The following is a 12,075-nucleotide window of genomic DNA, read 5'->3' on the forward strand; positions in this document are numbered from 1 at the left end:
TAGCCCAGCCAAAAAGATTCAGGTTAGTCCAGAATGATTTAGGGAAGTAATTGTTTTTGTCCTAACCTCCCCCTAAGCTATATTTAGTGATAACCATCTTACCCTTCCTAGTCGCTCCTTCGTTTCTGCTTTGTCTTCTGCTTTTTAATAATTGAATGTTATTCTAGAGTAGAGCTCTGTGGATGGAACAAGGTAACCTAGACCACCCTGTAAGGCAAGACGATCTCTGTATCCTTCATCTCACCTCTATATCCTTCATCTCACCTTCTGAGATGTGGGAGTGTCTAACCTGTGGCGTGCAGTGTGTCCTGAGCTATCAGCCTCCTGTGGTTGGCACCAAGGTCCCTTAGACCAATGTTTCCCAAAGGACATACTGCAAAATCAGATGCTAAATAAAGTGCCCCAGGCTCTCCCTCTTTGAACCTCAGCACTGAAACCCTCAGGGACTGGCTGTCTATGAATAAGGCAGTATTTGTTTCCTAGTCTGCTACTGATTCTCAACTGTTCACCTCCCTTGGGAGCCTGGGAAGCCATGATTGGCAAGATGGAGGCACTGCTGGCTCTTCTTGCTGCTTGGTTCCTTTACCTCACTTTGCCTTCCGCGCTGTTGCCTCCTATCATCAAATAGTGCTTACACCGTCTCAGTTCTATCCAGTTTTGCATTCTTAGCTATGGACTCCACACAATGAAAGAGGCTCCTTATCTCCTTTTAGGAAAATCCTTAGTTTGTTGAGAAGAGGGCTGACTTCCTGGCCTCAAACCACCAGGAAGACCGACACCCAAGGACACAAAACACACTCTTTCTCTAAGGCATCTCAAAGTGTTCTAGGCTGTCGGGTTGGTAGAAATTGCAACCTCAGCAATTCACTTGTTGCTCCCAATTAATGCACACACTGGGCAGGTGCATGTGTCTTTGGTGATACGGCTGCAATAGGAGATGAGACCTTTCAGAAGCGTGAAACCTCCATGAGAGGAGCTATGTAGTCAAAGAAGACTGTTTGGGGAGAGACATCTTGAGCTAAAACTCTGAGGGAGGATGTGTTGAATTAGTTTGACAGAGGAAAGGAATTCATTCCATAGTAAGACCAGTGGCAATAAAAGTTCAGAAGCTTCCAGTCAGAGCCAATTTATCCATCCAGTGTTATAGACTAAATGTTTAGGCTCTAAGAGCTTTTCAGGGACCACTGAAAATGTTTGAGATCTGAGGGGGAAAAAATGCATTACTCCAAAATATGAAAAAGACACACAAAATAGACATCAATAAATGCTTAATTACATGTCTGTAAAGTATAAAAACTTTGTTAATTGACCGCTTATAAACATCTCATTACACTTGAAATTTATAGAGCGGATTTTCTCACTTCATAAGAATTCCCAAGTATATACTACCCAGAAATCATAGCCAATCATTAATTGTGTTGCTCATAGCCAAATGATCTGAAAACCAAAATTATACATATCATTTAACATTTTTACAGAAAACAGTTTGATTGGGATGTGAGTACATTTTAATATATTTACTAAAATGTGGGACAGGGTCTCCAAAAAATAAGAGTGTCTAAGGCCAACAAAGGTTGTAAAACAACCCCAAAACAGTAATTACATTGTTCAGAACTACTTCCTTATCTTGCTAGGTCCCTGTTTGGGATTCCAGCCCAGTGCTCTCTGAAGAGCTTTTAATGATTAGCACCATGAGTAATTACACACAAATAGAACTTACACACAGAACAGAAATTCCTTAAGCTCACCGACAAATGTAAAAGCAAAATAAAGAGCATCTCTTTCTGAATCCCTCACTAAGAACCCTCTTCAATCATAGTGTCTGGGAATTTGCTTTGGTTTTTAGAAAAGACTTGTGAACTCCAGGAGAAAAGCAGCTCCCTCAATGCCTTTGAGAGCTCTGTACCCCAGGCGTTTCATAGTGGAGTCCAGTCTGGGAGAAATGCCTTTGTATATGGGGGAACTTGCACCCTCAGCCATCCATTCTACCACACCACCCCCCATCATTTCTACATAGGTGCAATTTGGGCAGGCTATTAAAGAAAGGGAGTCAGACATGGGGCTGAGGGTGGCGAACAGGGGAGGGGGCTGCCTGCCTACATTTTGCGATGGAGTAAACTGGGAGAGGGAGAATGTGTCTGTGAAGAAAGGTGTGGGAGATAAATATATTTGATGAAGCGACATTGAATGCACTGTCATTAGAGCTTATAATTATTAGATGTTATGTTATTCATTATGTAACCCCGCGTTTCTCTAGGGAGAACAGGGTTAAGAGAGGACAAAGGCAAAACGAGTATTCTTTCCCTCGCCCTCCCTAAGTCTGTCTGTGGGTTTACTAATTGTTCTGCGTGGCACTGGTGCTGCAGCTGCCCACACCAGGCCCAGACCCGGAGGTTCAGCGCTGTGTCTCTCCTGCTTGGTGCCCAGGGTCTTTGTGAAGCATGGAGTGGGTGGGGCCTTATGTCTCTTTGCTGTGCCCCAGCTTCCTCTGCTGCTTCCTGACTCTTAACCGTATTTGCAGCTTCTCGACAGTTACTTTGAAGCCTACCAGCATGTGTTGGACTCCGAGGAGAGGTTTGCCTTAGCACAAGTGATGGCTGACATCATGCACAGGTGCCCAAGGTTTGACCTCAGCCACCCGTATTTCATTAAGGCCTACCAAGATGAGTGCACCTGCCTGCGGCTTCACCTGCAGCTAGTGAGGGGCATCATCAACCAGCACGTGAGTACAGTGGGGCTTAAAAATATTACGTGTGAGAAGAAGATGGAAAACATGGCCGGAAGTGAAAATAATCTCTTCCTTTCATTGTGGGTCCAGGAGCTGGGTTTTCGAGGGTGGCATGTACAGCATGTTTGTTTGTAAGCTCATTCGCATTGTTGAAATCCAAGCACAACTACAGTCTTCAAAGGAGGTTTCCAACCCTAATTCCATTTAATGGGCCACAAAGAATGGACAACCTGGTTTCATTAGATGACAGTTTATCCATAGTGAAAGAACTAAGTGTATCCCTTTACTAGCCATTGATGTATAAAATTATGCTTATTTTTTTAAATGTTGTGACTATTTTTAAGACACTAAAGGGAACAATCACCATGTATGTCCTCTGGGGAAAAGCAATAAGATTGTTACAGTACATTTACCTCAAAGCCTGGTCAGAATTTTTTTCATGTAGTCAATTATTTGACAAAAAGTTTTCTTGTGCCTCTTAAGACTGTCTGAAGTTGGTTACCTTTGCTTTTTATAGCTGATTCTAGGCTCAGACTCAGAGACCGGTGTGTTCCTGTATTAGTGGATCCTCAAAATTATGTCTGGGCGGAAATTAGTCAAATAATGAAGAGCTGCAAAGGGCTGATGTTTTTCTCATGCCAAGGCTCGTAACTCACATCCATGGGAAAGTTTAACTTTTCTAATTCTAACTTTTATGCTACATTTCTAGATAGAGCATCAGCGTGAGTACGTCCAGAGGCTTTGGCAAGAAGGCCGTCCAGAGGGTAGCAATAACTTTGGACTTCCCCTTAACATAATTTGCAAACAACTTATTTCCATCAACAATAGCTGGTAAGCTGGTGTTGTCTTATATATTTGACATTTCATCTTCTAGATAAGTTAAGGGTATGATGTTAAGTCTAAATACTATTTTACAAAGCACCTCTCAAGTATTTGGGGAGATGAGAGAAGTAGCTATAAAAGCCACAGAAGAGGGATTCCATCGCACTCTCAATATCTGTTTGTTTTGTAAATAATGAAGAATAGGAAGGTCGAATTTAAAATTATGCCACTGGGTGCAGAATCTTCAGTCCCTTGAGACGTCCTAAAGAAAAAAGCCATTGCTCTTCAAATGCCTTCAGAGGATTTAATCAGAGGTTCCACACAAACTGACATATATGAAACTTGGATGTTCTCAAAAAGGAATTTCTTTTTTCTAGTGTCACCAAAAGGTTTTTTGCAGACTCACCATGTGACCCCCACCCCTTAAAGGGACAGATTAAATTTCCTGAGACCGCTCAAAGGGGCTGTATATTTTAAGTCACCCCTTTGATATATAGTATGCTCTCCCCCCCAACATTCCCTTCTAGCCTTGGCGGGTAAAGAGAACCTAGAAGTGGGTGACAAGGCCCACATTGGTCTATGTGGCTCAATCCCTCTGTTGCCTTCAGATGGGTAGAGAAATTGTCCAGCTCCTTTCCACAACCAACAAATATTAGTTGAGTACTGCATGTACCAGTAGGCAGTGTGCTAAGAGGTGGAAGCATAAATGTGAACGACAGGTATGGCCCTGTGCTCCTGTGAAATGTACAATTCAGCAGTCCAGGCAGACTTTCAGTGAGAAGTTGCCGCAGCAGGTATGGTGTCATCTTGGGGACCAGCAAGGTGCCGTGAGATTTCGTATCTGAGCTTCTAGCCTTGTCTCTGGAGAGCCGCGGATGTCCCAGGCACAAGACTGCATTTTCTTCACAAACCTTTCTCAGGACTGATTTCTTCACTGCAATAAGCTTAAGACACCAGTTATGTATGTGCAATTTGCAGTGGCAAGAATCTACTGTTTAGGAAATGGTGTTTGGCAGAACATGCTAGTTAAGCTTACATGGATACTAAAACCTGACAGAATAGTCTCAAAAGCAAATGGTACTTGCTTGATAAGGTTCTTTTCCAGCCACAGGTTTTTATTTTTTAAGATCTAGGACTAAGAGGAATCCCATTTGCATAGATTTAAGAAGTATTTGTGTTCTTTAGTTCTATGTATGTAGATAAAGGCTTGTGTATAAGACTTCCATATAAAATCCTCTATTTCCAAAGGAATACCCACAGACAAATTTTATTATTTCTGGCCTCATTCATTTATAAAATACAGCATCCTTAGGGAAAACATGAGTTTTCTAGCAGTCGTGTATAGAATTTTAAAAAATTATTTTTGTCCATTACTATTTGGGGGAAAAACAAGGGATAAAGACTCAGGTGATATGTCCCATGGGGTGATTAAAATAACTCAGCTCCCTCCCTTGGGGACTGCCCCCAGATCCCTGAGACTGGTAATCAGAGGACACTGCAGGACATAGAAAGGAAAAAAAAAAAGAGAGACTCAAGTTATAAATAGAAACTAACCAAGGAAATTATTTGTTTAATATATAGTCACTTTTAAGTAACTTTGTTCTCAAATATTTGACGAAATAGTAATTACAATATTGAATGTTGACCAGTTTGTTATATACAGTTTAAGAATCTTATTCTTGTAGGGCTCTGACAATAAACTATATGTCTTCCGATTTTAAAAGGGTCACATTAAAGCAAAGAGCGTGTTGTATAATCTGATGGGTTCCCTGGACAGCCTCTGAGACCCCTTCAAGTTCCCACTTCTTTTTTGTTGTTGTTATTGTTTTTTTTTTAAATAACGCCCTGGTTTAAAAGGGCTTTAAACCAGGGATTGTTCTTTAAAAACATAAATTCAGATATCTAGAAACAGTTCTTCATTGTGTAAAATTGTCACTCATTGTTCCTCTTTTTAAGCCCCGCTTTGAAAAACGTTTATCTGCTGGAGTTCCACCCGTCCCTGGGCCTGGCATCGCTCATTCCCAGAGCCCTTGAGCATCTCTTCCGGGAGGCCCGCCTCACCTGCAGGCCCACGTCAGCCAGCGGCCTGGCCTTGCTGGAGCGACGCGTACTACGGCTGGCCCTGGATGTGTGGCTCACTCCAGCCAAGCCCGAGTCCTGGTACTGTGCACAGCTCCAGAAAGATGTAGGTTCCCTGAAGCAGGGAGGTGGGTCCTTGGCAAAGAGAATGCTTTCTCCCAGATGTTACTGCTTAGCTTTGTTTTCCTGTTTGGCTCTACTCCTCCCCGATTTGACCAGAGACAGATCATCATCCTAGGTCTTGCCAACATTTTTATGTGATTTTTTTTTTTTTTTTCATTTTTGGTCAAAGTTTCTGGTTTATCAGAATGCTGCTACAATGAAAATTAAAAGGGAAATGTAGGTATGTGGGAAGTGTTTTCTGGTTTATTATTTCTATTTTAACAATATACATTTTAATTAAAAAATATATATTTTCTTTCCACTAAGGCTCTTTCTAAAATTCACTTTTTGTCATGAGCTAAGATATGGTAGAGGAGAGTGAGGAGTCAGGGACCTGGACTTTTAAGTTCAGCCCTGCCGTTAACTTGCTGTGTGACTCTGAGCAAGTCTCTTAGCCTCTCTGAGCCTCACTTCCCTATTCTGTGACATTATGTTTGTGTATTTGAAGGGGAGTGGCGGTAGGTGAGCTTGAAGATCTCTAAAGCCCCTTCCAGCTCTGCTGATCTGTGGTTCAAACTACAGCCTGATAATTTACATGGTGCTTGGAGATGAATTTTAATTCTTTTCTTTTTCTGTTAAGGCTGTCATAGTTGAGCCTGGGTTTTCAATTTGACCTTAACTCTGTGTGGGTACTTGCTGTATGACAAAGGAACTTGCAAGGGCTTCAAATGCCAAAAATATCTGTTTCACATGTCAGGCTCGGCCTTCTATCCCCTCCTTCTCAAACTAAAATTTTGCTTTATTTTAACTTAATTATAAGTTGATAAAAGTAATATAATACAGAGTTTTAGCCAAAGCTAAAAGAGGAAAGCAAAAAAATTACCCTAAATATAACCACTCAAATGCATTCATAATCATTTTTCTGAATTCAAATATTCTTCACGTGCATGTTTTACATAGTTATAATCATATCCTTCATACAAAGCTGTCTCCTGTTTTTCTCAGTTAACGTTATACTATATATTTTTCTACATTGCTAACTAGTCTTTAAACTCACTTTTATGACCACATAATTCCCTTAAGTGATGAGTCATCACTTATTTAACCATTTCCCTATTAATGGGCAGTCAAGTAGTTTCCAGTATTTCACTATTATTAAAAGTATCTCCATGCTTACAGATTTTTCCATGTTTTGAATCTTGGAAGTGAACTTGCTGAAACAAACTTTAAGTTTTTGGATACATGTTGGCAGATTGCTTTCTAAAAAAGTTGTGCCAAATTATAATGCCACCAGTAAACTACAGGAGTACCAGTTCTGCCACACTGTACAGTATTAAGTGTAAGCATATAACGTCTGTGCTAATATATCCATACATTAAAAAGATGTATTACACTGTTAGGTTTCCTTACCTTGCTATTTGTTGAGACAAAATGTTCTTCCCAATGTCTTTTTACTAGCTGTATATTTTGTGAATTTTCTGTTCTTCCCTTTTGTTTATTTGTCTCTTGGAATCCTAATGTCATTCCTATCCACTCACATGAATTCTTCTTAAATAAAAACCTTAACCCTTTTGTCCATGATGTTTTCTGCAAATATTTCCCCCAATTTGTCTTTTTATTTTTAACAGAAACTTTGTTTCATATAGTAAAATCTGTTGATCTTTTCCTTTGTGATTTCTTCTATCTTCCTAAATCCAGAAAGCAAATCTTCCCCTAGATGTTTCATATTTGTCTTGTTTATTCTGATTTCTTAATATTTTCATTTTATTTAAAAAATATTTGACTCCTTCAGTATTCCACCTGGAGGGAGGGAGGAAGGGAAGAAGAGGAAAAAAGAGAGGAAGAGAGAGAGAGGTGAGGTATGACTCAAGTTGAATTTTTCCCTAAATTACCAGTCATGTATTCTGCTATCATTTTCTGAGGATTCTTTTAACATTGTACCATGGTACCAGATTTTTAAAATGTATTTGAAACTCTCTTATAAATCATAGTAAATATCTGCAATACCTGTGTAGGCTCCCATTGATGCCACATAGTTTTAATAATTACTATTTTTGAAATGTGTTCAAATTTGGACCTAGAAATGATAAATATTCAGATTAAACTTTGTATTAGACCAGAAAAGGGGGCAGGAATTGCCCTGAGAAGACATGTAGGAATTAGTTTAATAAATGTCTTTATCACTTAGGAAGACTTCAGGAGCCTAGAAATTGTATCCTTGAGCAGACAAGGCCTTAGGTGGTAAGTGGATGAATAAGGGAGCCTGTGCTTGCTTAGGCAGCCCAACCGGGAAAGGCAGAACAGGGGGTCCCCAAACGGGTCCTTGCGGGGAATGGTATATTAGAGGGTAGCAAAGCTATCACCGCAGAGGAACCAACCATGGCAGGAGGGCGTAATGAACAATGTGGTTATTTCACAGATTGCCCAGGGCTGGCTCAGAGTGGAGGAGCACTGTAAAGACTGTTTAGGCTACTGTAAAACACTGTACTTGGAATTAGGAAGCCTTAATTTACTCTTGGTATTGCTGTGTGACCTTGGAAAGTTTCAGTGTTGCTTCAGGTCCCTCACTGATAAAATGGAAATAATGGTATCTGTGATGCCGACTTTATGAGGATCTTGTGAAAATAAATTAGAGGGATTTATAAGAAATTGTTATCAAACCCCTCTATGGTCACCAAAATACTTGAAAAATATCAGGGACTTCTATTTCTATTTAGGTTGTCTTTGTCATTTTATTCTTTATTTTGGCTTACGTCATTTATAATAATGGTAACAGCAAATACTATGTACCAGGCATTTTTCCATCTATTAACTCACTTAACCCTCTCAACAATCCTATTAGGTAATTGTTATCTATTAGTGCCTGTTATGTACTGTTATTATCCTTATCTCTGCTTTACAGGCGAGGAAACTAAGAGACAGCAAAACTGAGTAAATTACCACCAGTCTCGCAGCTTGTAAGTGGCAGAGCCGGGACTTGAACCCAGGAAACCTGAATCCAGAGTCTGTGCCACTGATAGTATTTTTCTTAATATGTGAAATTTCCTTTTTTGTATTTTAAAAAGTACTTCGTTTTCTTTCAGCTTTTTTCAGCTAAAGTGATGGGAGATCCCTTTCTTGTGGAGGAGATAGGTCTGCTTGCATTCAAGTCTGCAGCAGCCGAAGGACAGATCCAAGGCCCAGAGTTTCATGTGCTGCTCTTGGAGACATTTTCCAAACTTCTGGAACTTGTGACCCTCCGCCACCGGCTGATAGAAATGAGTCTGGAGAGTGTACACTTAGCTCGGTAATAGGGGTTCTGAGGATCCAGTTGGGGGATAACAGACAGTGGGTCTCCATGCCTACAGGCCTTGTCCCCTCTGTGCCCCAGAGGGAGCTTTCTAATGGCTGAGACAGTCACCTGGCTCCCTTGCTCCTCCTCTCACCGACACCCGCCCGTGTGCCTCTCTGACCTCTCAGCTGGCCCAGGTCCTAGCACCCGGCTGTCTTCTCCACTCAGCACATTGCCTCGTATTAAGATGCTTGCTATTGGTTTAGTGGTTTTCCTGCTAGTGGAAGCTCCCTGAGGGCAAAAGCCCCGTCCACATGGTTTTCCATGGTATCCCATCAACTGGGGTGAGGCCTGACCTACACCAGGGACTCAGTGAATATTGATTGTATTTTCCCTTGCATAAAATGAAGTTGAATAGCACAGCAGAAGCAACAGAGGGCCTAGAGAAGGAGAAGCTGAGTCAGTGACAGCGTCCAGACCTGACAGAGGGATGGAAGGTTCAGTAGGTGGAGGGCGAGAAAGATTCATGAGTTAGGTTTTAGGTATGAGTGTGAGATAAGACATCCAACTGGACATGTTCCATAAGCAGGAAAAATACGGAACTAGAGGGTTTGTTGCAAACGTGTGAGTTCTGTTGTGTTCTGATCCCCGTGAGAGGCCGTATAGCCACAAACGGTCCAATCGTCCACCATCAATCATTTCTGAGGCCCCCTCACAAAGGATATTTTGTGTGCATTCATTCATTTAATTCTCAGAATATCCTTATGAGGTAGCTTACAAATATTTTACCAGTGAGGAAGTAGAGGCTCAAAAAAGTTCAGTCATGTGCCATGATTATATAATTAGAAGATATATTCAAAGAATATACAAGTTAAACCATAAGTCAAGACATTTATTAACTTCTGTGATAATTACTGCCTCCCATAATTTCTGACCCTTGCTCTCAGGGATCTCACAATGTAAAAGTTACCCCTAATACAATTCAATATATATATTTGGGTCATCTGAACGAAACACTATAGGAAGAGAGAACATGGAGTATTTCGTTCTTTTTAAGTGGATCAGGGAAAGCTTCATAGAAGATGAACTGTTACAGGATGAGCTGAGTGCCAACCCCCCTAAAAAATCAATATGTTCAAGTCCTAACCCCTAGTACCTGAGAATGTGACCTTATTTAGAGATAGGGTCTTTATAAAAGTAACCAAGTTAAAATGAAGGTATTGGGGTGGGTCTTAATCCAATATGCCTGGTGTCCTTATAAGAAGAGGAAATTTGGACACAGACACTCACAGAGGGAAGAAGATGAGCAGATGGCCAACTCTAAGCCAAGGAGAGAGGCCAGGAACAGATCCTTCCCTCACATAATCCTCAAAAGGAACCAACCCTGTTGACACCTCGATCTCAGACGTCTGTCCTCCAGAGTTGTGAGACAGATTTCTGCTATGTTGAGCCATCCAGTTGACTTTGTTACAACAGCCTCGCAAACTGATATTGGTGCCATTTGAACTCAGCCCTAATGTGTCAACTTCTCAAGACAGGGGATGAAAGTGAAGGGGAAGGCTGAACTGCCAGAGGGACACCTGCATGGAGCCTCGCTGAGGCTGTGGATACGTGGGAGTAGAGCTCAGAGTTGAGACAGGACAGACATGGGGTCACAGGTTCTGACACTAGTGGGTGATCATTAGGGCGTGGGATTGGAAGAGGGACTCCCTGAGGAAGGGATGGAGAAGATGAGAAGAGGACGGGTTTGGGACTCAAGGAAACACCAGACTTTGAAAAGAAAGAGAAGGAGAAGCCAAGGAAGACAGAGAGAGAGTGAGTGGTCCTGAGGCAGAAGCAGGGAGGTCCTGATCTCGGAGAACAAAGGTGCTCCGGAAGGGAGCGGCAGAGCCAGCTGTAAAGAGCTCTGGGAGGAGAAGGTGAGCCTGCACTGAGGGCAGTGTTGGTGACTTGCTGAGAGCTGTGAGGACAGAAGCCAGCTTGCAGGAAAGGAGAGCTGAGGCCGTGCCCAAGCACCTCTCCTACATTTGTACTATCTTCACCTGTCACAGCGTAGAGCAGACAGAACTTTGTGACTCATTCACTTCCTACTTTGCTTGGCTTACTCTTGTTTTGCCTTTTGCTTTTGTGCTTATTCAGATGTTGTGGTTTTCTTATCACTTACTTTCCTTTTAGGGGAAAACAATAGCAAATGTTGTTGACTCTATTTCCCCCTCTTTTTAGTCTCTATAAGGAAATGGCGTGGGAGATGGGTTTTGAAGAGTTCCATTTGTATCTGAGGCCTGTTCACTTTGAATTTGCATCACTCAAGGACAAGGTGGACCATTCACCTCCCATGTTTATCACCTCTTTGCTGGAGAACAGTGATCATGTAGACAGGTGAGCCTGAAGTGGGTCAAAAGAAAAATAAGGTAATGGTAGAATGAATGGCCAGTGACAAATAATTTCTACCACCACTGGATACACAAATGCAATTGTATTTCTAAATTCTCTCCCTTATTGTCTATCTGCCATAATTCCATTCCTTTTTTTCTTTATTTATTTTCTTTTCTAATAAGGAAAAAATAATATATCGATCAACAGGGAATAATTGGATTTAAAAACACCTAGTAACTGAGAAATGGAAGACTCAGATCAGAGAGTTCAAATGAGATGGAATCACACAGGCTCAGGCAGCTGCCTAGGTTGACGGTGTTGCTTCAGGGTAGAAAGGGATTGAGGATTGTTCTCATGGGACAAGAACTAGGGAGCAGAAGTCCAGGTCCCTCCTCTCACTTTCCCTGAGACCAGGAAGAAGTCGGTCAAGTTCTTGGAGCACTGTTTCCTTGAAACTCTAACACAATGTGCAAACCTAACATGGATGGCCATAGCTTAGGTTCTTTTGTTGGTCAATAACAGAAGCTGACTCAACCCAGTGAAACCTCTTTTTCATGCCCCGTAGGTTCAGCCCATTGCCAGAAAGAAAACTCTTACCAGAAACAGACCATAAATCCATTCAGTCGGGAAAAGGGATCTTCCCCCCACACAGAGTCAGTCTTTGATGTGTGCTGAGAAGAAACTTCTGTCTCCCGCT

The 12,075-nt window shown here is 41.6% G+C and overlaps 1 protein-coding gene across 6 annotated transcripts in view; it reads left to right on the plus strand.

Annotated features, from left to right (window-relative positions):
* The window catches only part of CCDC162P (coiled-coil domain containing 162, pseudogene), a 164,459-nt gene that overhangs the window by 69,648 nt on the left and 82,736 nt on the right, over positions 1-12,075 (plus strand). For all 6 annotated transcript variants that reach the window (XM_074333386.1, XM_074333388.1, XM_074333385.1 and 3 more), the window contains exons 17-21: positions 2,522-2,722; positions 3,438-3,559; positions 5,507-5,735; positions 8,815-9,017; positions 11,226-11,381. In XM_074333386.1, coding sequence (XP_074189487.1) covers positions 2,522-2,722; positions 3,438-3,559; positions 5,507-5,735; positions 8,815-9,017; positions 11,226-11,381 — 911 coding nt within the window. The remainder of the gene's footprint in view (positions 1-2,521; positions 2,723-3,437; positions 3,560-5,506; positions 5,736-8,814; positions 9,018-11,225; positions 11,382-12,075) is intronic.

This window comes from Rhinolophus sinicus, linkage group LG05 (genome assembly GCF_036562045.2).
Source record: "Rhinolophus sinicus isolate RSC01 linkage group LG05, ASM3656204v1, whole genome shotgun sequence".
In the NCBI taxonomy this organism is placed as follows: domain Eukaryota; kingdom Metazoa; phylum Chordata; class Mammalia; order Chiroptera; family Rhinolophidae; genus Rhinolophus; species Rhinolophus sinicus.